General features: G+C 39.0%; 1 protein-coding gene across 6 annotated transcripts in view; it reads right to left on the reverse strand.

Annotated features, from left to right (window-relative positions):
- The window catches only part of STAU2 (staufen double-stranded RNA binding protein 2), a 171,427-nt gene that overhangs the window by 117,318 nt on the left and 27,150 nt on the right, over positions 1-26,959 (reverse strand). For all 6 annotated transcript variants that reach the window (XM_058832098.1, XM_058832101.1, XM_058832104.1 and 3 more), the window contains exons 5-6: positions 25,763-25,898; positions 1,161-1,320 (exon numbers count right to left, since the gene is read on the reverse strand). In XM_058832098.1, coding sequence (XP_058688081.1) covers positions 1,161-1,320; positions 25,763-25,898 — 296 coding nt within the window. The remainder of the gene's footprint in view (positions 1-1,160; positions 1,321-25,762; positions 25,899-26,959) is intronic.

A 26,959-nucleotide genomic window follows, 5' to 3' on the forward strand; every position in this document is an offset into this window, starting at 1 on the left:
GCCCTGCCCTGTTGGCTGATTGCTTCTTGCTTCTGCTCACCCAATGCTCTTCTACATATTTGTACAATTAGGTACTAGGATAGCAATACTATTTTCAGTGTTTAATATGGATATAAGATTTTATCCTTAATTAAGTTTGTTCTAATAAAAGAAAAAAAAAGGATAGCTTGAAATTGAAGAATATACAGAAGACTGCATTAAGGATGGTCATGAAGGCCAAGACAGACCTATATAAGTAACTACTGTGCCACATTCCATGGATCCAATTCCAGTCAAGTTCACTGAATTACTAATAGAATTACTAGATGGGTACTGGCAGGTCTGTCCTTGCTCCCTCAGGAGCACACTGTCAGTAACTGGGGAAGAAAGTTCAACCTCATAATGTAATTGAGGCCAGCCACAGTACGATGTGCACTGGGTCTAATCCATGCCCGATGTTTGAGGAGTGATGAATCAATCATCTTCCACAGATAACCAAGCTGGTCAGTTTTGCTGAAGAAAATACAGTTTTACTAAGACAGACCATGTCTCATGGTGAGAGCACACCCCACCACTGCATGGTGCTCTGTGTGCACTTCCCATGGGCAGCAGCAGGGAGGAGACTGAACCTTGACACCATGAAGCCCTTAAACTCTATCCCAACCTATCTCCAGTTCTCTGGAGAGCTACACTCAGCTCTACACAGTGCAACACTTAGTTTTTCCCTCCATTATGATCTCAGCAAAGTGTTACCTCCAGCCTTCTCCAGTCACCTACAGCTCTAACCCATGAAGTGACAGAGGTGTTTTTCATGACAAACCTGCAACCAGTACCCCTTAACCCCAACATAACCAAGCCACAGAGATTTATTTGACCGAGGATTCAATTTAGTCTCCTACCAACACACACCTGCTATTGAGAACCTACAGTATCCCAAGTGGTCTTCAGCTGCTCCCAGAACAAGAACTTGGATTCTTTGAGTGGGAATCATTATTATATTTTTGCTTTCAATTTAGAAAGATTATCCTGAGAATAATTTTTCTATTCAGTATTTTTTAAAATATGACACAACATTTTAATTTTTAAGCAGCAATATGTGCCACTTAAAGACATAGCAGTGAAAAAGAAAGTTATTATTAAAAAAAAAAAAAAAAAGGTTTCCTGAAGCACAGACCACAGACCTGAGGTAATTTTTCTGGAATAGGCTCATTCTGAAGAGCTTGAAGGGCCTTCATTGCAGCATTATGTCTAGCAGCTTGACGAGTCTTTCCTTCACCAAAAAACTCACTGTTGCCAACAGTTAACTGGACATAGAAAATTTTAGGCACTGGGCAGTGATACCTGGAAGGAATGAAAAGAAAACAACAATACAAGTTAGGAATTTTACCCATCCATTTTATGTAAAATAGAGTAGTATTTGGGGATAAAACATTATCTTTTCTCCCAGAATTAGACCCAGTACTCAAATACATGGACTGTTCCTCAGCAAGGCAGTTGGTAACTGACAGCAGCTCCTATGTGCACACCAGCTCTTCACTTACATTTGCAGAGCTCTGCAATGAGTTCTATTTATCAGCCCAACAGCCTTGCTCTGCTCTCTTCTTGATTTGAGTCTTAAGAAGATGAAACCTAAGCAGAATCAAAAATTCCAGTGGAAGCCCTGCCTGGGAGACAACTCCTGCCATCATAGCTCAGCTCTAAAGGATAAAGAAGTCAGATGACAGAGAATATACCTAGCAGAAATGGATCCTCACTTGACAAATAACTTGTTCATATTTTACAGCAATGTAAGAAAGCCCAGGATTCCAGGATCATGGACAAAAGCAACATCCATCACAAAACTAGATTGATTCAAACTAGATTCAATCAAACACAGTACATTTTCCTTACTCCTCTTAAAGGATCCTTTTAAAAGGGTGCTTTCTCCATTTTCATCTGTGGACACGGGTGACAACTTTTTTATATTAAGACTTTCTGAATTTTCATTAATAATTGTAACTCACTTGGTTCAACTGTAAAACAAAACACAAAGTTTACCAGAAAGCAGAACACTTCAGAGCCAGACAAGTGTGAATAAGTACTCTGGCCTCAATGTCCCTGAAATTTGTGCCTAATTCTAAAACTACATTTTTATGGAAAGAGCCAAGCATAACACTGGCTCAAACATGCCTCTGGCTATAGGGCCTTGGAGGAGTGAGCTAAGTTGCCTTTACAACATGCAAAAAGTGATTATTTACTTTGCTTTCTTGTTTACAGTTTCACACACTTATAGAAAATTATCAAGGCCTGGAAATGCTTTTGCTTATGCAACATTTTCATAAAATTATATAACTCCTGCTGGAAAGGCTCCTGGAGGTTATCTGGTCCAAAGCAGCATCCAGAACATGGTCAAGACCTGAAGTTACACTGTTGTTCATGCCTTGTCCAAGGTATTGTGGAGGTCTGCAAGGATGAACATTCCACAACATCTCTGGATGACCTGTTCTAGTGTTGGACCACTAGTGGTTTCTGGAAAACTATCACAACGTTCCTACATGCCTAATGGAATTCAAACACTTGGCACTGATATCGTTACAGATTTGCAGATGAAGCAGAAATCTTCCTCCCAATACCAAAAATTACCAGTTTCCAGCTTTTGTCATCACAGGACTCCCTCCCCGCCCCATTAGCACTGACTCTCCCTGCTCCTCCTTCAGTATGGCTGGGAATTCATGCTCTTGTACTTGCAGGGTCTTACAGAAGATCCAAGTGATCTCTTACTTATTTGATCCAGCGATGTCAGCAGTTTGCTGACATCTTCTTTACTTGGTAACAAATCCTCCAACACAGCACAACTTCTGCAGATAAGACCACTATCTCTACAGCCTGGCTGGAGCTCTGGAGCTAGCTCTGAGTCAAGGTCTCTGATGTACCAGGAGAGCTGCTTCCAGATGGTGCTAGGAACCGTGCCAGGTGGTGCATCAGCAGCACTGCTGAGCACAACCCCATCCTCAGAAGAGTTTCCAACTGCCTTCTGTATCATCTGCTGTACAATCTGCTGTGTCTGCTGGCTGTCTCTGGCAGCAGTGCCCTAGGCCCTGCAATTACATGTGCTCTTCCCTAGCATCTGCTAAGATGGTGCTTGACCCTCTCTAATCAGGAGATGACTGGAAGGAAAGCTCAATGCTGGTTTTGACCAGGAGTAGCTGACAGAGCTTACTGGCAGCTGCCAGAGCTTGCAAGAAGCCACAGTCTCCTGTAGTTCTCTCTTCCCTGCAGCAACAGGTACTCTCAAGTTCTTTGAAGAGATCCAAGAATCTTCCCACCTTCCCAAAGATGTAGAACTGGACATGGCTGCATGTGTTGTCTGCTGCTTAGCACATGACAAGCTGTGTCACGCAAAAGCAGTACACACATTGATAGCATGTCCCACCTCATTACTTCATAATCCTCTTTTAATAGAAAGAATTGAGGTAGTGCTATTAGCAACTACCTAGATTTAGGGAAAATACAATATCCATCAGAAGTTCCTGTTTCCTGTTGAGTTACTAGACCTACCTTTCACTCCATTGCATGCAAAGGAGGAAAGCACATGAACTTAATCCACTTTATAAACTCAAATCCCACAACAGGCATTCTCTTTTTCCCTCTCCCCTCCCCACCTTTTCTTTTAAAGAGTGTTTAGGGAGCTATTTATGTGATAATAAGGAAAAATGATATTCAGCCTGTGGCTCTAGAGCCTCATGCAGCTCTTTGGCATTGCCAGAATGATTAGGCTTTTACATGGTTTTGATTAAATTTTTCTTGCTCTCCTTGGCCTCAAGCAGAGTTGTAACAGAGCACTGATAATATGAGCATTGCCAGGAAAGTGCAAAGGAACACCTGAAATCCTCAGAAAATGAACTAAATCTTTGAGGCTATTGGCTTCTCTACAACAAGAAGCACATCAAAGGAAACAACATCCTCTTCAGTGGTGAGGACAGAAACTGCATTAACAAAACCCTCAAAAGTAAGCATAGTATTACAGTCTGAAAATATAGTGTGACAATTAAATTAAGTTTTAATAGTGAATGAGTCTCCATTCTGAAGATGTACACTCATGTAAAGAACAAGCCCACGCAAAAGTAAAATGATGTATCTGCCACTGATAATTAACAAACCTTCCCAGTATACTACATATGGGTTACTAGAAAAGACCGAAAGCATTAGCAATCTTTGGAATATTTATATAACATTTAGGGACTATTCTGCAATAATGTATCAGCACAATATTTTCCATCATAAGACCATCTACAAATCAGCCCTACACTCCTCAGTCTTCTGTCACTGTTCAGCCACAGAACTGAAACAGTCAGGATTTTGAACAGTAACGCCTCACACATGGACTCATTAGGTCTCTAAAAGTTTTCTAATTATCTTCATTTAGAAAATATGCATCTTCCTGCATTCTGCATGGCAGCTACAAATACTAGGATTTTTCTTGGAGAAAATTCTTATGTAAAACAGATTTTCAGGTGATAGTGACACATTCCTCAGAATATAAGCTGACCAACACAGCTAAATGATAGAAGATTGTAAGACTAGAAGACAACAAAAGGCATGTGAAAGGATACATTCAGTTGGAAGGAAACAAATTGTGATAACGGGTAACACACAATCAGTCACATATAACCTATGTGCTCATTTGTCAAAAACAAGTTCATTTTCATCTGGCTCTTTTGGACATTTCAGATTCTTAAAAAGATCATTCAAATATGAGGTCTGGAAAGCAGGTTCCCTTTATTCCCTCTAAGTTCACAGCATCAGAAATCTACTTTTTAGCTAATGCCACTAGAACAGTTAACCTGAAAAAGGATATTTGCTATATGAATGTGACCTTGGATGTCAAGTTTCAGCAATGAGTAAATATTTACAACTACTTATAAACCCCTAAAAATAGGGGTTCATAACAGAAATGCTGACAGACCTCAACTAAGTTGGTGTGATTGGGCGCCACTATAATTAAATAAATCACCAAGGTCTGCTGACAATTAGAAAACTCATTTTGGTTTGCCACAGAGACAAACAAAAATTCTGTTCATTATAATTTTACTGGAATATGATGTCATAACATGTAAGCATACTGAAACAATCTGCTGCTTTTCTAGCCAAAATATTAATTGCATACTAAGGAGCCCTTGGGGCCTCTTCCTTTTTGGCCATCAAATCCACACACACAAAGACAAATAAAGTATTAGTACATACGTTATGCGTTCATACTGCATTTCCTGCATTTCTTTGGATTCCTCAATGGCATAAATGTTTTCGATAAATATTGTTACTTTCTTCTTAGAAAGAGAGAAAAAGCAAGTGCAAGATGCAGCTCACAGAAACCAGGAAGTTAATTTAGATTTAGCCTTGTGTTAAAAAGTCAGTGAAGTTTTCTCTAAATTCTAATGGTCAACATATTCTTCAACTAAGTAAAAAAGAACAAATAAACCCAATTACTACACAAGCATTATAGGAAGTATTACCCGATTCACATTCCATAATGGAAAGTGAAGAGGAACTGGGACCATATTTTAGTGGCCAAGATAAAGGCCACTAACATGAGCTACAACTCAGTGTGGGAAAGCCATTCTTCAGATGCCAGCTCTGCTGAAAGGGTCATTCTCTGCACTTTTTCTATCTGGCTCCTTTTCCATATGAAGTCAATCAAGCTGGCAGCCCTGCTGGCACTGTTTAATCACCAAAATGCTGTGAGTTTTGTGAGTGGAGGGATAGATAGCCACAGACCATGCAGGGGAGTGGGAAACAGCATTTGCTGTGAACAACTTTTTCTCCATAACATTTGAAATTTCTCTAGGGGAGCAAGTTGCTTAGTGCAGCTGTTCCCTGGCTATATCCTATTTTCCTAAGCAGTCCATTAGCCACGTGCATTTCTTACAGATGTGAGTTCTATTTTGAAGAAGGAAACATCCAGTATAGTCACTTTTGTCTTCACACAGTGAACCTTCTGGTTCTTTCAGCAGATCCACTACAACACCTGGGAACAAAGAGGCTCTCTTTTCCAAGTACTCCTTTAGAGAACTACAGTCCATTATCCTTGAACTGTGTCTAGTACAGGCTAGGCTGCCTGATCAAGTGGAGGCTATAGATGAAGCCTTGTTGCTCCAGTTCCAGGAAGGATTTTGCTCACAGGCTCTTGTCCTGCTGAGGGACTTCAACCACCCTGACATCTGCTGGGAAAGTAGCAGGATGAGCTGCAGGCAATCCAGGAGACTCCTAGAATGCATGAAGAATAACTTTTTAACCAGCCTGACTAAACAGAGAACTTAGGGTGAAAAAGAGAATATATCACCTCTAGAAGAAGGTTCTGGTAACCTGGAAGGACTATAAGGACACTGCAAGGTCATGTAGGGAGAAAATTAGAAGGGCCAAAGCCCAATTAGAACTTGATTTGGCTGCCATAGTTTAAGACAACAAAAAAATTTCTATAAGTACATTGGCAGCAAAAGGAAGGTCTTCAGCATTTGTTAAATGGAAAGAGTAGTGACAGGGGATGAGGAAAAGGCAGAGATACTTAATGATTTCTTTGCCTCAGTCCTCAATATTGAGACCAGCTGTCCCCTGAATATCCAAGTCCCAGAGCTAGAAACTGGTGATGGGGAGCTGAGTGAAGCCCCCATAAACCAGAAGGAGATGGTTAGTGACCTGCTATGCTAATTAAACACTCACAAGACTATGGGCCCAGATGGGATCTACTGCAGAGCAATGAAGGAACTGGTGAAAGAACTTGCCAAACCATTCCCAATAATCTAAAAGCAGTTCTGGTCAACTGATGAAGTTCCAGCTGACTGGAAATCAGCAAATGTAATATCCAACTACAAGAACGGTTGGAAGAATGACCTGGGGAACAATAGGCCTGTCAGCCTGACCTCACTTCCAGGCAAGGTTATGAAAGAGACCATCCAGGGTGCCATTGCATAGCACATGCAAGATAACCAGAGGATCAAGCCCAGCCAAAATGGATTTACAAAAGGAAAGCCCTGCTTGACCAGCCTGATCTCCTTCTATAACAAAGTGACTCAGTAGATGAGAGAAAGGCTGTGGATGTCGTCTACATGGACTTCAGCAAAGCTTTTGACACTATTTTCCCCACCATCCTCCTAGAAAAACTGTCTGCTTGCAGCTTGGATGAGTGGACTCTCTGATGGTTAAAACTTGGCTGGATGGCTGGGCCCAGAGAGTTGTGGTGCATGGCGCTCAATCCAGTTGACAGCCAGTTGCTAGTGGTGTTCTCCAAGGTACAGTTTTGGGGCTGGTCCTGTTAATCTTTGTTTAATCTCTTTACTGCCGATCTGGATGTAAGGATTGAGTGCAGTAAATTTGCCAATGACACTAAGTTGGGTGTGGCTGTTTATCTGTAGGAGGGCAGGACAGCTCTGCAGAGAGACCTGGATAGATGATCTGTGGGATAAGGATGACTGCACGAGGTTCAATAAGGCAAAAGGCAGAGTCCTGCACTTGGGTCACAACTACCCCATGTAGCACTAAAGGCTGGAGGGGGAGCTGTTCAGCAGAAAGGGATTTAGGGTTGCTGGTTGACAGCTGGCTGAATATAAGCCAGCAGAATGTCCAGGTGGCCAAGAAGGCCAATGGCATCTGTACAAGAATAGTGTAGCCAGCAGGACTAGGGAACCCCCCTGAACTCAGCACTGGTGAGGCCATACCCCAAGTACTGTGTTTAGTTCAGGGTCCCCCACTTTGAGGTGCTGGAGCATGTGCAGCAAAGCACAAGGCTCATGAAAGGTCTAGAAAACATGTCTTTTGAGGAACAGCTGAGGGAGCTGGGTTTGTTTAGACTCAAGAAGAAATGACTTTAAGCTGAGACAGGGGTGATTGGGATCAAATATTAGAAAAAAAAAAATCATGATCAGGTTGGTCAGCCATTGGAATAGGTTACCCAGGAAGGTGGGTAAGAGGCATCTGGATCTGGCACTGGATGTTGTGGTTTAGTGGTATAAGAGTGGTAGTGCTGCACTGATACTGTACTTGATGATCTAAAAGATTTCTTCCTGATCCAAGTAATAGACAGCCCTACCAGAGGGGATGTGATACTGGATCTGCTGGAAACCAATTCAAGCAAGCTAATCAGGGGCATCAGGACTGGAGGCAGCCTAGGACAGTGGCCATGCTTTGGTGGAGTCCCAGTCCTGAGGGATATGGGTCAGGAAAAGAGTAAACTTAGGCTCCTGAACCTTAGGAAAACTTTCAGCTCTTCAAGAAGATAGCCAATAGGGTTCCCTGCAAGACTGACCTGAGGCACAAGAGAGAACAGACCTGGCAGATGTTTAGTGGTCTTCCATGGAACTCAAAAGCTAGCAATTCCCAGGAGCAAGAAATTGGTCAAGGGAAACCAGAGATCAGTGTGGCTGAGTAGGGAACTGCTGGTCAAACTAAAGGGGAAGAAGCAAATGCACAGGCATGGAAACAAGGACAGGTAACCTGGGAAGAGTGCAGAGATGAAGTACGGTTGTTTAGGGATGGGGTGAAAAAGGCCAAGGTGAAGCTGGAACTGAACCTGGCAAGGGATGTGAAGAATAACAGGAGGGGCATCTACAAGTATGTTAACCAGAAAAGGTCAAAGAAAGTGTTCCCTGCTGAAAAATAGTGCTGGCAAACTGATAACAACAGATGAAGAGAAGGCTGAAGTACTCAACAACTTTTTTTGCCAGTCTTCAATGGCAACTTCTCATTCTCACACCATCAAAGTCCCTCCTATTGTAAGTAAAGGTCAGGTTCATGAACACTTGAGGAACCTGAACATAAACAAGTTTCTGGGACCTGATGGGCTGCTGCAGAGTCCTGAGGGAACTAGCTGATGTGGTTGTCAAGCCACCCTCCATGATATTTGAAAAGTAATGGCAGTCAGATGAAGTCCCAGGTGACTGGAGAAGGGGAAACATTGTACCTGTCTTAAGGAAGGGTAGAAAGGAGGACCCTGGGAACAACTGGTCTGTCAGCCTCACTTCTGTGCCTGGGCAGATCATGGAACAGGTCCTCTTAGGAGCTGTGCTAAGGCACAGGGAGAACAGGGAGGTCATTTGGGACAGCCAGCAAGGCTTCACCAGGGGCAAGTCCTGCTTGACCAAACTAGTGACTTCTTACAATGGAATGACAAGGGAAAGGCTACAGATGCCATTTATATGGATTTCTGTAGAACCTTTGACACGGTCCCCACAGCATCCCTCTCTCTAAACTGGAAAGAACCGGATTTGATGAATGGATTATTAGATGGACACAAAAGTGTTTGGACAGTTACATCCAGAATGTAGCAATTAGAGTCTTAGTCCTGATGGACATCAGTGACAAGTGGTGTGCCTCAAGAATCTGCTTTGGGACCAGTGTTATTTAATAGACAAATGGGATCAAGCACACCCTCGGCAAATTTGCACATGACACCAAGCTGAGTGGGGAGGTTGTCACACCTGAGGGATGGGATGCCATCCAGAGGTGCCTGGACAAGCTTGAGAAATGGGCCCATGGGACTCTTATGAATTTTAACAAGGCCACATAAAAAGTGTTGCACCTGGATCAGGGCAACCCCCAGTATCAGCACAGGCTGGGGGATGAACAGATGGAGAGAAGCCCTGCCAAAAACGGCTTGGGGATGTTGGCGGGTGTGAGGCTGGACATGAAAATTCTTTACTGTGAGGTTGGTGAGGCACCAACATGGTGAGACACCAGGTTTCTCCATGGAACAGGTTGCATGGAGAAATCTGGTCTAGTGGAAGGTGTTCCTGCCCATGGCAGGGAGTTGGAACAAAATGATCTTTGAGATCCCTTCCAACCTAAAGCATTCTATGATTCTATGATGAAGTAGTCTGGCTGTTCTCTTCTACATTACTTTCACATACTCCAAAAACATTCTTAATGTAAAGTGAGCAAGGCAAACATTATGTATCAGTTTTAGCCACATCCCTTGTTTGAATGCTGACCTCCTCCCAGCTACATAGATGAGAATTAAAACAAGAAAATACACATATACTTGTCCCAGATTATTCTTAATTTGAAAAATCATGTTAAATTTTAAGTCAAATCTTTAAAAACTTTAAATCAATTTAATTAATTCTGAATGATTCGGTATTTTTTTTCTCTATTTAATATCTGCTATGGTCATTTATGAAAACAATTTTGACCTAGTTATAGAAAATCCCTAAGCAAAATAATGTTTAACTGACTATGTAAGAATTGTAAAAAAAACCACGTGAAGGAAACATTAGCAGAAAGAGATTCAAAAGCATCTGTTCATTTTTTTAAAAAATAGTCAGAAAACATAACAAAGATGCTTCCCATTTTAAAACATAGAAACCCCAAACCACCTCTCTTTCAAATGCAAGAATGTAAGAAAATCCCACGTTAAGCAGTCAAGATCCATGAGTTGCAGGTAACTGCATAATGTAATCCTCTTTATCTGTTAAGGTCTATTAGAAAATAAATGAGATTATTTGCTTCTGCTGGGAGGATGATCTAGAAGTTGAGTTGATACTTGGGAATCTCCTAGTGTTCACCTTGGCTATACTTTTATATACATCATTTTGTGTCAATACTATCCTGTAAGTTACATAGCTTATTTATTGCTCTATTTTATATATTGCTAATTTATTTTGTTGTTTACCCTCCTAGGTGAGCTTTCCCACTCCCTATCAGCCTTTGCTTCAAAAGGGAACAAGTGAAAGTATTTCAGAGCTTTTCTGTATAAAAGGCTACCCACCATCTTGACCATTCTTCACAGCCCTTCCCCATACATGCTCTTGTTCTTAAATACAAAAGCCAAGAATGGTAGACAATATACCATATAAAAGGCTAACAGTGTTCTGTACAGTAGGAGTATTTATGTATCTATACCAGAAATATCTGGCTCAACACATCTTAAAAATCACATTTGCCTCTCCATTAATTCAACCACATTAGTTCTTCCCAGTTTATCTTGCAAATGCTTAATAATATAACACTTCTGTTCTGTGGTTTTCAACTGAATAACCCTCAGGTGACAATAGAGTTAGTACTACTAGTGCCTATGCTATTAGTCTTACCTTTTAGACTGGAAAGTCTTGTCTTGTTGCATTTCTAATATATCAGTCCTCTCTATCACCCAAGTCTTCCTGCCTATCTTGACCTTCCTGTGTGTCAATGATGCCCTCTACATCTCATGAACATTTTCCTACTTCTTGTGCAAACATCTTTAACAAAAATAACTTAAAAGCTTGATTCTAAAACTGGAAGAACTGTACTTAACAATCTTCCTCCTAGTCTGACTTTTAAAACTGCTGATTATTTTTCTTTTCCTTTCCCACCCTGCATTTCTTACACAAATCCCCTTCTCCTTCAGTTTAATGAAAACATTATCCTTATCTAATGCTATAAAATGCTTAACTGAATCCCACAAATATAAATTTACTTTACCCACTTTACCTAAAAAATTAGTTGGCACATAGCATGTAAGGTTAACACATTAGTCATACACAATCTACCTTTAGTACACAGTAATTTCACATTTATGCTTTTTTCTCTGTCTTTATTTATACTTTCTTTTAAACTTTGTTATGGGTCTGAGAATTTTTCATTAAGCTAATGATAATTTCCTTTTCTATTTTTTTTTCTTTTCCTAAGCTAGAGGTTATGTAGTTCTTCCAACCAGTATGAGTAACTTAGTAAAAAAAAAAAAAAATAGACTCATGTTTCCACGATCACAATATCGAAACATTCCTCAGTGAAAAACAAGAGGGAGGAGGATTCAGTTTAACATAACATTATCTAATGTGGAATCTTCCCAGCAGAATTTGTGATGACAAGACGATAATATTGCCACATCACTGTTTTTCTGAATTCCAAGTTGCTTAATAGACATTTGACTGAAATAAATATTTCAATATTTATTCTCTGGATTTACCACTACTTTGTTTACCATTTATAGCAAATATGTACAACAAGAAGCAAAAAACCATGTTGCTCAACACAAGTAATTAGAAGAAACCAACAGAAAGCTACAGACATTTTAAGTTTAGAAGTTTGAACCTCCATGGATTAAGCTGACAAGTAATAGAGCAAATATACTGAACTAGCTATGTAGAACCAGTTTCAGAGTAATTTCAGGTCTCTGCACTTTTATTGCTCTCCCTCCTTCAATCTAAACCCCTGAAGTTAAGATGAAGCACTTGTCAAAGTTCCAAAAGAGTCTCAAAACCAGCCCAAATACCCTCTCTTAAAGAGAAACTAGTGAAAGAGATATGTAAGGGGGAAAAAAAAAGGCTAAGAAGAAGTAACAGGGAAAAACCCAGAGGAAAAATGATCATGAAAAAACCTCCTAAGGTACTGTACACTGAAGACTAAGGTAGAAAAAACAAGTGAAAAACAAGAGAATCAAGAAGAGAAAAGAGAACAATTTTTTATGCTCCTCTGAAGTATTTTTACCTATCAACTGAATAACTAAGTAATGACAGTGGTCTACAAAACATCAACTTATTCTTGACTGTAAAAATAGCATAATATAGGAACATAACAAGAATACTGCCTCCAGAGTTAAAGACATTGGAAAATGTCAAGTGGACAGTGCTGAAATGGAATTGGGGGCTGGGGGAAGGAAAAGACAAATACAAGCATAAAGTAAAGGTTCTTTTCTGTGACACAAAACCAAGTACAATAAGAATAAAAGGGAAAAAACATAATGAAGCTGTGATGCACACTGTATACTTTAGAGGTTAAAGCAGACATCCAGAAGACAAACATCTCATACTCTTATCTACTTCAGCTCATAAAATTTCCCATGAACTGTATTACTCACTAATCTTTACAAGCATGCAGAGTGGTTACTGAGAATGCTGTCCAAATAGCCATTACAGTAAAAGAACATAAACAATGCTGCATATCTGACTACAGTATCATTTTCTTTTACATAAGAAATTCATGTAAAAAAAAAAAAATTAAAAAAATCATGTCACTTGCCAGCCTAGACACCAAGTAAATGAGAGAATGAAGTATCTCACTTATTTCATTTTATCATATATTTATGCCAGTAATATAATACTGATAAAAGTGTTACTAATAAAATCATCTCAGGGCTAGGACTTCATAGGAATTAATTAACCTGAAAGTCCACAGAGGAAGAAGGCCCAAGAAAGGTCACAGAGTGATTCTCACCATCCAAAATAAATTCAAATAATTAGTGTATACTGTTCTACATTCTTTTCCCACTTTGAGGAATGTAAACATACAGGCATTAAATTTCATTATCATAAGTAAGAAATTTAACCTATCAGTTCAAAATTGGAAATTAAAGGATTGAAAGTAAGAACAAGCTGAGAAAACACACTTAATTCTGATTTAATAAGCCACCCCTCAGCAGATGTGTGCAGTTAATTGAGGATGCACACTCTGCTACCTTGCTAGTTTATCAGCTCTGCAACCTCTAAAAATGGCCACGCATGGCCAGCTAAAACATCTATCCAGAAATCTTCTCCTCTGTGCCATCAGACTTGCAAAGAAAACAAATGTGAGAGAGAGCTTGGTCAATTGCAAAGAGAGAGCATTTCATGTTGCCTTGCACATCATATCAGAATGTTGACAAAAAACTGGATGGCCTTAAGAAGGAAGCTTCATCTACACCTGGAAGGGGAAGGGAAGGTGTCTGATAATCGACCATTGAGAAAATTCTAAAGGACCAAAAGGTCAGAAACCCAAAATGATTGGTGAAGCCTTTCAGTGCTTTGATTCCTTTTGACTTAAAAGCATAAAAAGAGCAGATTTCCTAGGGAAGCCGACATAAAATATTCTTTCATATTCTTTTTTACTATTTAATATTCTTTTTCAATCTTTAATGGATTTACACGAATGACTGACAAGTAAATTGCAATTCATTGCTAATAAGAATGCATAAGTAATGCTATGAGATTGCCATAGTAGTGGTCACCAAAGCAGTGACTGATCTCAGCTGGTCCAGTGAATACAGTTTAGTACTGAATATTAACAAAGAAAAAAAAAAGGTTGATCATGTTAGATCAGTACACTAAAATACAAGGTTGCAGACTTTCTAAAAGGTAGGAAATGTGAGAAATGTTTATAAAATGGGGTGGAATTGTATTGTAGAGAACAGAGACTCAAAAGAAGTCTTGAAGGACAGAGTTACCAAGGACAGTTAAAATGGAATCACAGAATTATTTAGGTTGGAAAAGACCTCTAAGAAAATCGACTTCAACCATTAACCCGGCACTAACAAGTACACCACTAAAACCATATCATTAAGTGCCACATCTATGTGTTTTTTAAATACCTCCTGTAGTGGCGACTGAAGCACTTCCCTGGACAGCCTGTTCTATTGCTTGACAACTCTTTTTGTAAAGAAATTCTTCATAATATGTGAAATGGTTATTACAATGTTTGACTTAGTTAAACAAGGTCAACACAGAGATTACCTTCACTGAAGGGAACAAGCTGCTGATGTCCACCTCCTTAAGATTTCTCATTTCTGTTTCTCTGACACTAGTGTCAGACTTGAATCTAAATCAATAAGATGATTAGACTCCACATTCTCTGCTGTTGTGGAACAGAACCTCAAAGCTGAATTTTGGGCTGGTTTTTGTCCGGAGATGATTTCCCTTTTAATCATCACACTGAGGGATTCACCCCCATTTTAGTATAACATATAAGCCAGAAAAATTATGGTGACAAAGTACCCGATGAGCACCTGTGAGTGCACCTATCCCTTCTGTGACAGTAAAAACCAACTTAACCTGGCATTCTTCTTTAAAATATCCTATAAAGACAAGGAAATCTTTGGAGGATCCTGTGAATTAGCATTTTAGAATAGATGTTAACTGTACTTTTCTTTCACAGAACACAAGCACCCACCAAAATCAATATTATAAACAAGATGTGAAGAGAAACTATAACACAGTGCTTGCTGGTAAAAAGTTCTCCCTTCAGACTGCATATATTCTGTTACAAAAGAATCTTGAGAATCTTTCTTCAGAATATTTAATACTTTCTCATTCTGTGGCAGAACTTCCAGTTCAAAAGTGACAAACACCTTGTAGGGATAGAGTACAATTCCAACCAGATACTACAGAATTACAAGCTGCTAAAAAAATTAGCCACTAGCCTTTCTGCTTGCCTCCCTCAGGAAAATTATGGCAGCCTCTCAGAGGAAAGTTTGACCTCCAACAGTAGTTCACCTCTGTCATTACCAAAACAAGCAGGCAAAGGAAAGAGAACATATTTACTGGTTACCAATATTCAGGTTCTGGACACAGCAGAAAGGCCATAACAAGAAAGGAGGCCACACAGGCTTGTTTCCAGTGAGCCCACTATCTCACAGGTGTCCCAGCTGAAACACCCTTAGTTCAGCGGAAGTACAGCAAAAAGGGTGAATAAAAAGCTAACTGTGTCAAAAGAACAAAACACACCCAAAATACTGCTGCTCCTGAAGGAGCATTCTGAATCAGTGCTTGTTTTCATACATACCAACGAGACTAGTCTTCTGTCCATATCCTGACAGTAAAGCTGGCTGTGCTAAAGGCAGGGCTAGAGAAAGAACAGCCAATGAGTTGCAAAGCCAACAGACTGAAGCGATTCACAAGGTGCTGGGGCAGGCTGCTGGCTCTGAGGATCTTTGGATCAGAAGGTTTACAGGAAGTCTCTCAAGTGGAAGGGCAGTGTTGAAAGACAGACATTAGGAAAGATAAGGATTGTATTACACCTCTTTATGTTTTCAGCCTCTGTGAGAACACAAAAAATGACATCTGAAACTTGGAGACACATCTGGAGTCAGATGCATTTCCTCCAGAGCAGAGAAAAATCTGAGGAAGTTAAAAACCCAAACTAAAGAACACTGTCCACTGAAGAAGCTTCAAATGAATTAGTCAAACATGAGCCAAGGACCACAGAAGGCAAGGGCAGTCTTCTCAGCAGACAGAGCAAGAAAGCAAGTGGTCTATGAAGGTCACTGTATCCTGAAGGAAAATGAATAAAAATATTAATTAAGAAAAAATTGAAGCATTAGGGCTTAGGAGCTCCTCTGCAAATAGGGCCAGGAGGTCATTGACAACACTACTTCATCTTTAGCAAAGACTGTTTAGAATGCTGCAATACCGTAAAATGTCATGCCTGATGCATCACATTTTAGGCACGAAGAGCGATGAAGAATTTAGATGCTCTACAATTAAGGCTAAAAAGATTTTAATGATACCAGATAAGTGCATTGACTTAGAGAAAGAAGAGACACTGTACTTGGAACACTAACCTCAAACCTTGCTCTCTATTCTGTCAGCTTGAATTTTAGCCTACATAACATTATTTTAACAGCTGTCAGTGTAATATTGTAAATACACTTAAGAGTATATATGTTATTGATCCCTCATAGGTTAAATGTACCCATTAATGCAGTGGATGGTAGTGACAGGATGCATTTGTCAGAAGGATTATATGCACACTGTGCCAGGACATGTCACCTAACACCATTTTGTGTGCATTGTGCAAATTCATGATAACAGGGTGAGGGGACTGCAGAAAAATCAATCTTGGAAAAAAAAGTGAAAACTATAGATTCCATAGCAGAATCTGTGTTTTCTGATCCCAGATGCTCTATGTATTTTTAAGATTTAAAACACTGTAAAATTAAACATTAGCTGTCAAAAAATTTACTACAGGAATAAATATCCTCTGCCATTTAAGGAATCTTATTTTGTTTTAAGCCAACCATATAATCACTATTGTCTGAACTGATAGCTACTGGCAATGGCAAAGCTCATCACCTGCAAGCTCCCTTGCCACAGTTCTTTTGGGAAAACTATCTTAAGACAAACAGATGTTTCTGCTGTTTTAAACCAACAGGAAATGGACTGACTTTCTCCCTTTTCCTTTCCTAGAAACAAATACTAGCAAAGAAAAATCTTAGCACAGCTGTACTCAACACTTTCCTTACAACAATATGTCTGTGTGGGAGGCAGGCAACTAGTGGGAACAAACAGACCAGGGGAAGTGAAATGTAGCATGCAGAAGATGAAGACAAAGAATTAATCTGAAAGTCTTGGAGACTTAGTTTTTTCTTACTAGGAGAGGAAGTAAAAAGGTGATGTACAAGACTTTGCTTTAAGATATGATCCAAATCCTATCTCAGCTGGTAATGTACACAACTGAATTAAGTATCAGCTGGCAGTCTCAGTCCCTTCCAAGCAAATAGATGTTTAAGTCATCCGAAAGCTTCTTTAGTACAAATAGACTGCAGGTTTAGTGGCCAAGTTGCAGCCTTGTCTTTAAGGAAATGTCTTTAGGTCAAACCTGAGGAATGAATTAATATGATGAAATGCAGAATTCATGCTTTGTGCAGATACCCCAAATGCTTAATTGTCACTGCTGGCAAACTGGCATCCTTTACTCACACTAGATTTACATAAAAAAGGAAAACTGCCATTGAAGCTACTGCATTAGAGCCTCAATTATTATAGAAGATGAAAACTTGAAGAAAATTATGAGACAAAGCCTTGCAGAAAACCTGGTTTTAATTGATTTGTGCTGGTATTATGACATTATAAAGTCATGAAAAGCTTCAGAATAGAAAAAGGCAACTTTTTTCAGAATGCTTTTGCTGAGAAATTCTTGCACAAATTCATGCTGCCATCTAATGGTCTAAATCGGCTATTTCCTGCTGAAGAATTAAATCTGAACAATCACTTGATTTTTTTTTTTTTTTTTTACTTTGGATTATTCTTTATTTTCCTAAGTTTTAATTCTTTGAAATTGATATCTGTTGTTCAGAATGAAATAATAGCATATTTAAGGAGATATCACCTATTTAAACCAATCTTTTAATTTCTATTTCCAAGTATTTTTTAATATTTCTTCCAAGGTTTTTTCCCCAAACTACTGGGAAGAGTATGAGGAATGCTGAAAGGAGTTTCTGCAAAGTCAGTCAGTAAACATTTTTATTATCACACCTCTCAATCCTTAAAATACAAATTTTTAGAACAGAATTTTGCAACACTGACTGGAAAGGCAGGCAAAGCACCTCTGATTCCGTTTTTTTTAGGGGAAGAATATAGTACCCCATGTCTAAGGTCTGAAGCTGACAACTGTAGCAAAGTAAAAATCCCAGTGGAACCCCACACTGCTCCCCCACAAAACAAGATATTTGTTTGCTGTAATCAGTTCAGCGTAACAGGGTCCAAAATGGAGGGTTATTCAATCAAAAGCACGCCTGCCTCTCCTCAAAACTGCTGTTACCCAGATATGCCCCTAAAGAGTTTGTTCTTTTAATACTTTTCTCTCCCGCTTCTCTCTGGGGAGAGATTTTTGTCTTTTTTTCAGTCCTTCCACTGCGACGGTCGAATGGCTCCCACTATAGCACTCATAAAAGTATTGTGAATTGACATTCTTAGGATTATTTCTCAGAGTAGGATTCAGCTCTAGATTCAGATGCCTAAATTTAGGTATTTAGTTAATGTGTAGAAACTAAGTTGCTGTAAAAGTGAAGCTCTGGAGAGATCCATGCTAAACATAGTTTAAAGCATGACAAACAGCATTCTAGACCAGGAATTATTCTGACTAATCCTTCCACTGGTTATAAAGGGAGACTGAGTTTCTAAACCTTAGGCAGAGACTATTTGAAAGGCATCTGTGCTTGGATCCAAATCCCGCCAGCACCACAAAGAACTGCACCTAGCTCCCTAAAAACAATCACATAGTACAATCTGAGGATGCAGTCATGTACCTAAAACATCCACGTGATGTGACAGAGGACTGATCCATGAAACAGACAAGTTTCTCACAAATAGCTGGAGTCCTAATGGATTACATGAAATACTACAATGACTGAACATCATCTTTAGGGATTCCTTCAGTTGCCTAAACTTGGATATGCAGAGCCATTTGAAATGCTCTAGGGTATCTAGCCTGACCTTCCGCTGCCACTCTACTAGGGGTCTTCTCTAGGTCTTCTGCTAAATCCATTGGTCCCATGTGGATGTCTCACACACCCCATGATGTCTCAAGTGGCACTAGAGACCTACGTTTAGGCAACTTAGTGTCCCACATCTGCCACAGTATATATGCTTGGGAAAAAATCTGCTTAATACACAGCTGTGCATAAAATCCTTCTCTGTTGCAGCAAGCCCCAACATAAAGTCTCAATAATGGGAATTCAGTGACATATATTAAGCTAATCATGTGCCTAGAGTAACAAAAAGACTCTGTGGAGTAATCAGAATTTTACCTTTTCCAGACTGCTGCTTGATCTTATAGATCAGATATAGAAGTCTTTCAGATCCAACAACTTTTTATATTATGCACTGGAATATTTGTGCCTCAAACAGATGAGGCTCTCCATGCAGAGAGCAGTCTTTGTCTAGAAGCTAAACAGGGTGCTTAAGCAGCACAGAAAAACATCTAAAGGTCAGGAAAAATTCAGACTTCATTCTCTTTCTGTAAAATAGATAACTGGGTTGTATAACTGTAGGTGTAGTTTTAGACATGGTAATATCAATAGATTTTTACATTGTCTCCTGCATTGCAACTCATGCACTTCAAATTTGGCTTCTACAGCTGTTCTTCTGGCTAGATTTTCCCTTTTTTCCCCTCATAGGACTATGTAACTTTTGTGAAACAAATGAAGTTGGGTGAGGATTTAGACTGCATTACTAAGCACTCATGTCAAGTAACACTTCCCTTAAATCTTTTCCCTTTGATGCATATATTAAATCTTTAGGTCAGCATTCATAAAAGAAACAAACTTTTCATTTTATTCCATTCTTTCACCATCCAATCTTCTATTAATACGACTTGACAATTTTGGTAATTTATCCAATAATCACACAGTCTATTCTCTCTTTGATCATTAGATTGGATAACATGTTAGTCCACTATGAAGCTAGCAGCTGCAGATGTAGTTGGCCTAAGACCAGGCCTCAAGCTTTCTTTTATTATCCCTCATTTTTAAAGTGCTTGTTCAGTATTCAGTTCACAGGGCTGATATACATCACTTCAGGAGCAGAGAAGTCTAAGCTAAAGTACCATGCAGCAATGAGTATCCAGCAGGGGAGCATGTAGGAACTAGTTAGAGGTAGGGTGATACCCTGGTGCTTTGTGGCCAGGCAGCATAGCTGGCTCCACAAGAGGCAAGGATATGCTGCTGCTTTATTTTTCTGAGTTTGGTCTTGCAAATGACACTGTAAAGAAGCATTAATTAACAAATTTATTATCAAAGAAAAATGTCCTCAGAATGGCAGAGCTATGAAAAAAGAGAAAAGGAGGAATAGTTTGTGCAGTCCCCCATGCTCTGAGGAGAAAGGGGTTAGTCTTCTCCTTAGCCTGTAGTACACAACATACATACAAAAAGAAGCAACCCTACACAAGACTAAGATGAAGGCTCAGTGCAGCAGAAACTGTCCAAGTGCACAGAAGCTGTAGTTTATCCTAGGCACACCACCAGTTTGCGTGACATGCTTGCAGAGCTATCACACTATCCAAATTCCTTAAAACCAAGCAAGAAACTGCTTTAAATACTGTACTTCCGTTCTTTAGCTTGTCATTGTTTTGTACTCCCTTTGTTCCTATATTTCGCAAGTGTTTTTCATTTTGAAACATCTTTTTATATACATAGATTTTTCAAGCCCTCTAGATTGTGGTGAGACACATATTAAGGAATTTTATATATTAAGAAAACAACTTCTGAATTCTCCCAAAACACAGGGGTTGGGTTTTATGATCTCTTTAGCACTACTTTCTAAACTAAAACATCAAAAGCTGCTGTTAAAGTTTCAAGCGGTTATATTTCTTGGCTGAAAACTCTTAGTTAAGTCTGTAAGATATAATTTGTTCTGTCACTTACATACATTCTATAATTGAAAGTACTGCAGGACAATTAAAATTCAGGAATTACTCCCTCCAATTTTAACTGAAGAAAAAAATAAAACAAACCATCATTCAATGGTAACAAAGCAAGGTGGACAATCCTGTAGTCTGAATTGATACCTTATTTTATTGTTTAACAGCTCTAATTTAAACAGCCATGTTTTTAATTCTTTTTCACATGGTTTAAGCCAATTGCACTTAAGCCAGAGATGCGAGGGAGTATGGGTTCTAGCACTGGCTACAGATATGAGAGTATGCACATGTTTTGTCCTCAGCTCTGCCAATAGTTTTCAAACCTGACCCGCCGACTCAAGGCTTGGGCTGTGCTGAGTAGCGTGCCAGCTCTCCTGAGTCATGCCAAATGCTGTGCTGACAAACACGCAAGCTACATCAGTTAGCAGCCCGGCCCTGAAAGCATGAGCACCTCCTTCCCCAGAGTCAGCCTGGAAAGCTCTTAGATTGAAGAAGCCATAAAAAATGAAATGAGACATTTTTAGCTTTTCTGTAACATATAGTTTTTGAACTGAAAGGTCTTCATGTGCCTTTTTTGCAAAATTGCTTACAAGTCCAACCTATGAATGTTTAAATTGGTTGTATATAACTGGTAAATTTTGAGTGCCAAAAGAGTATTTTCTTCTACTATAATCTCAGTTAGGAATACAGACACCTTTGTTAAATAAGAAGTTGTCTGACATGGCTGCATTCAGGGTTGAAAATTTTTTAAAAGCTCTGTCTTATCAGGGGCCATCAAACTTTCTTTTACCAAACTTGCATGGATTTTGCTTCAATAAAGAAAATCCAGAGAGGACTCCAAGTTCTTATCTACATTGGAAATAAATGAACTGTAGCATGCAGATACCCAAACTACCAGAAACCTAAGCTGGGAACTTCACTTGATTCAGCTCAGCATCACACAGACTTCATCAGCCGGTCACAATATGCAGTATAACAGCAATGACCAGTGCTGTTAACAAGTTAGCCAGTTCTGCATTCATTATTTTGAGTGAAGTCAGAATGGAAATATTCATACCTCATCCAGTTCCAAGCTGGACGGTATTTTATATACTTAGCTACTCTAAGAGGAGAGCTGACTTGCCCTGCACCTCCTAACTTAGCACAGGAAGAGATTTAAAGGGCTAAGACCTTGCCACAGTGTTACACACTGCCTTAAATGTCTTGCTCTCTGCCACGCTGAGTTTTGCATGCACAAAGCTCTATAAACAGCCAGTATCCAACACCTACCCTGGTGCAGCACTATCAGCACCATAAGCAACAGGTAGGTAGCTGGAGCATGTCCTGATAAAAACCACAGAATTACTGTGAGAAAGTGTTACAGGGAACACTTGAAGAGAACACCTGTGGAAGGATGCTCATTTGGGACATCTCATCACTTGCCTTCCATGCTGACCACTAGGAAAACCTTCCCCTTTTCCTTTTCCCTCTCATTTGTTTGTTTTCCTTTTCCCTATGAAAGTAGCTCTCACCTTCACTATAAATTTATGCCATCAGCTGTAGATCTTGCAAATGGATGTTGGCCCCTTACAAACCTTCAACATCCTCTGTGTAACATACTGCCCATATAAACATGCTCCATGGCATGTGAGAGAGTAGCCCTTCACACACTTAAAACAACCTATGTTGCCCTTACATTCCAAATACACCCTGTCCCTCTCTGGTGAAGGCAAAAACTCCTGTGTGACTAGAAAAGAAGATGTCTAAGTACAGTTGTAAGTCACGGAATAACTTCTCCTTTGCTCTCCTCCCGAAAACTGATTAATTTCTGAGCAGCTCAACTTCCAGTGGTGGAGGCAGGAAATATTCAGGGACACAAAGGCTGGGGAATTGAAAATGAAGGAAGAGGAATCACTGCCACTTTTGACATCTTAGCCTGACATGGAATCTAGCCACCAACTTTGCATACGAATTGCAGCTCTAGGATCACATTTCCATGAGATATTGAAAAGGATCTTTTGTGCCACTTGAAACGCTAGACTTTAGTGGTATAGAGATATGCCCTGGAATGAACTTAATAATCTATTTTTTCCTCAAGACATTAGTCTTGCAGTATCAAAGTTTCCCTAATGTAATCTCCTAATCTTAGTCTGTACCTTCACCTATTTGAAAAGCACATTTCGTAAACAGAGATCAGTAAAGGGAATGCAGACGCAGTATAAAAGACAGAGCTTCCAATTTATTTAACAGATTTTGTATCTTTTTTAATAGCAGAAAATAACCTACAGTCAAACTAATGAAAATGAAAAAATACTTTATGCAGCGTGTTATCTACATTAATTCTCAAATCTTAACAGTCCATATAGTCAGCATTTATTTGGGTACTTCAGCAATACTTCTATTCCACTACCCAATCCGCAAAAATCAGCAAACAAATGCTAAATACAATGTGGCAGTAGAAGAAAATAAATGCAACATATTATACCACAGGAATATAATACAGTGCTGCATCATATGCTTCACATTTCAAACTTCACTGGCTATTGTAAACAGATCCAGACTCTGTCTCCAGGCTCGCCTGCGGTGAGGGTGAGTAGAAGGTGCCAAGCGCTGCTGACAGGAGGATGAGCAGGATCGTGCCCATCACAGGCAGTGCCCCACAGTGCAGCCAGGCTGAGCTGCAGGGCCTGTGCCCAGCACAGCTCACAGGACAGGGCTGTGCTGCTCAAATCCCTTGGCCACAGGACTGACTCGTGTCTCCCCCTTGGTACCACCCGCATGGCCCTGCCTTTATCTGACAGCACAGCACAAAGTTTTCACATGACCATCATTCCTCACTATTCCTGCCAGGATTGTCTCCTTGTACTCAAATCCTGTAAGAGTGAATGACCAAGAGGGGTTCATCTCTGCCGAGGCTGAGGTTTGCATGGTGTGGTGCCCGTGGGGAACAGTCCCATTCAATGCCACACCAGTCAGGGCCCAAGGTAGCTGAAGGTGTGGAACATTATCTGTAATACTCTCTTCTTAAACCAGCAGGTCTAATAAACATTTAAATGATGCTTTACAAAGCATCATAAGTGCCTTCCTTACTGTGATAATAAAGGGCCAGCACCACCCAATGCAAAACAAGGCCATGAACAATTATTTCTAACAGAGCAGTCAGTATTACACAGTTCATTTTTCTGCTTCGTCTTTACTCTGGCATTCATGTGTATACATGGCAAGTGCACAGTGGGTATGTGCTCATGCAGATAGACAGGTATATCCAGTTATTTACTAGTTAGTTTAAGTTATTATTCAATTCACTAGCCACAGGATTATTAGCTATTCTGCATAGGTAACTATACTCAAATAAGAACAGTGAAAAAGCAAGCAGAGATTGTGGCCTTCTGTCCCACCCAGCCTGTTTGTGATCAGAAAAATCAAGTGGCCTTGGCTACCTAAGGTGCCCAGAAAAATAAAGCTCATCTATCATTTCACCCTAACACCAAAATACAGCTCTCATGAAAGAAAGTTTCCAAAGAAGCAAACTTACAGGTTGAGCTAGACACACTAATCATTTTCTACGAAAAGAAATAAAATATTATGAGTTAGTAACTACTGAGTCTTTTGACATTCTATTTCCACCAGTACCTTTCCATAATTAAGTTCAGATTCCAGAATTCCAGATTTTATGCCTTTAACTAGCTTTCATTTTTTTCCAGTATAGTGTTGTATCTGCTAGTCAAGCTAATCTCACTATAAAAGCAAGTCAAATGAATGAAGGATTTCTAAATATTAACTAAACTCATTTCAAGCACCATAATTAGCTTTTTAAACAGTAATGTATATAAGCAGAGACCCAAGTCAGCAGTTACTAGAAATATAACACAAGTGGTACAAAAATCAGGCCCTCTTCCACAGAGTAATTAAAGGGCTTCTTCCAGGTTATTTTGGGGGGTTTTTGGTCTTCTATAATTCTAGGTATTGTTGCTATAAAACAACACAACCCACCAGCCAAGCAAATTTAAAAAAACAACAAAAAAAACAAGTCAGAATGAAGTGTTAAAATCTTACACTTACCAAGTTATCATGATTTAAAGTCTGGGGAAAAGTAAAATAGAATTAAGTAAATTGAACTAATTTCCTTAGACAATTCTGAAATGCTGGGTTTTTTTAAACTACTTAATTTTTCAACCTTGCCATAAATTCAATTTCTAAAGAGTAATTTTGAACCAAAACACTCCTTCAGAATTCATACCCTCAATCTGTTTGATAATTATGAGATGCACAAAAATAACCATTAAATCCATCAAGCAAAGCTTTATTAAAAATGATATTACAGATCATATTTGGTCTCATTTTTGGAGCTTCAAAAGCCCTGATCTAATATAGCTGCTCTGGGGACAAATATGGGAAAAAACCCTATCTCAGAGAAAGAAGTTTTTCAGATTACAAATTGACAGAGTTCTGAATATAGGTTTCTAAACCATGAAATAAAGGATTTTTGAGGATTAAGGAACTGAGATAGCAGACCAAGAAGAATAGTTAAAAAAACAGAAACCTGAGAACAGTTTCAAACCAGTTTTCAAAATGCAGTCCTTCCAATTTTATATTCAATTTCTAAGAAAAGAGTGCTTCATTTTTGATGCAACAGGTTCTAATCACATGACATAACAACAAAAAAAAGCAAAACCTCTCTCTGCAGCTAATGCTCTGCCTCCTCACTACCATGGCTATGTAATGTGCTTTTAATGCACATTAAAAAAAATAAAAGCAGTTTTACATACCTTTACTCCTTGTGATGTGCTTAGGGCACCTGTCTCTTTTAGGACGTAATTATGCATGTTCTAAATAAGACTGCAGACTCTCCTTAACAAAATTTTAAGTTTTCTTTTACTTTGAAATAACCTAGAAACTTAATGAAGGTTTAAATCTAGATACTAAATGAAGGATTAAAAAAAAATAAAGTAACAGAAAGAGTACAAACCTCTGATTGTACATGCCCCGGAAATTATAATTTGCTCTGTAATTGGGAATTGGCTTTGGATCTAATGGCCTGTAGATGGCAGGCTCTCCTCTTTTCATTGCCAGACCATTCAGCTCCACAGTCGGTGTTATACTGCCTGCAAAAAATAAAATGTAAGTAAGGTGCTAAAACCAGAAATACTGAAAAACATGCAAGCAGAACTGAGCCCCAAAGAGAGACCTACATGGTATCTCTTTACTCTTAAATTAAAAAGATGCAACTAAAAAGACATTTCAGGTTCTTTAAAAGATGGGAATATAGCTGCCAACTTAATCACAAGCAATGAAAAGTACATTGAAAAATCTCAGAGCATTCTCTATGCAGTTTCAGTGGACTAATCTTCACATATGAATGAGAAAGTCAGTGTAATAATCAAGCTGGTTATTCATCTTTCCAAAGTACTTATAATACATTAAGACACTTTCTGAAAGAAATATAAAGATAGTAGAATAATGTCTCTTTCTGCTGAATACCATTAAATGAAACCACAAATAGAGCAAAGAGTCATTGAAACAAGCATGATGAAATAGGCATTACTGCAGTCATTCAGGAGTCTTACAACAAGTTAGAAAAAATGTTTTATTTGAAAGACTTGAAAATTTAAGACCGTGTCTAAAAACTAATGGTCTCATAGGAGTGATCTGCAGACTGAGCATACAGCTACTGGAAATCAGTGCAACTACAGCCATCTACTGGTGACAGAATGCAAAAATAGAAGGCAGACAGTACTTGCCCACTTGCACGGTTTCAAAAATGCCAAACAAGCTACATCCAGCTTCTTTCTTTCCTTTTTTTTTGTTCTTAGATAAACCATTCAGCTACAGTAATTCCCACTTACAGTGCTGTAAGAGAATCCTATATGAGCTAAATGTGCATTCCAATAAAAAGGAGTTACTATATTCTGAAAATATTTTCATGAGATTCAAATAAATTTACCCTTTAAAAAGCTATGATAATTTTCCAGTCTGATATTGAAGCTTTATATGCCAAATGATGAAAATGTTTATGCAATACTTACTCAAAAACTTATACCAACAACAGTTCTTATAATTTCCAGAGCAAGACATTACTATGAATTCAATTTTTTTATAAAACATCAAAATGTCATTTTGATGAGAAGATACCTCGGCATATACAATGCACCTTTCCTGGAGCAAA

Source organism: Poecile atricapillus, chromosome 2 (genome assembly GCF_030490865.1).
Source record: "Poecile atricapillus isolate bPoeAtr1 chromosome 2, bPoeAtr1.hap1, whole genome shotgun sequence".
Lineage (NCBI taxonomy): Eukaryota > Metazoa > Chordata > Aves > Passeriformes > Paridae > Poecile > Poecile atricapillus.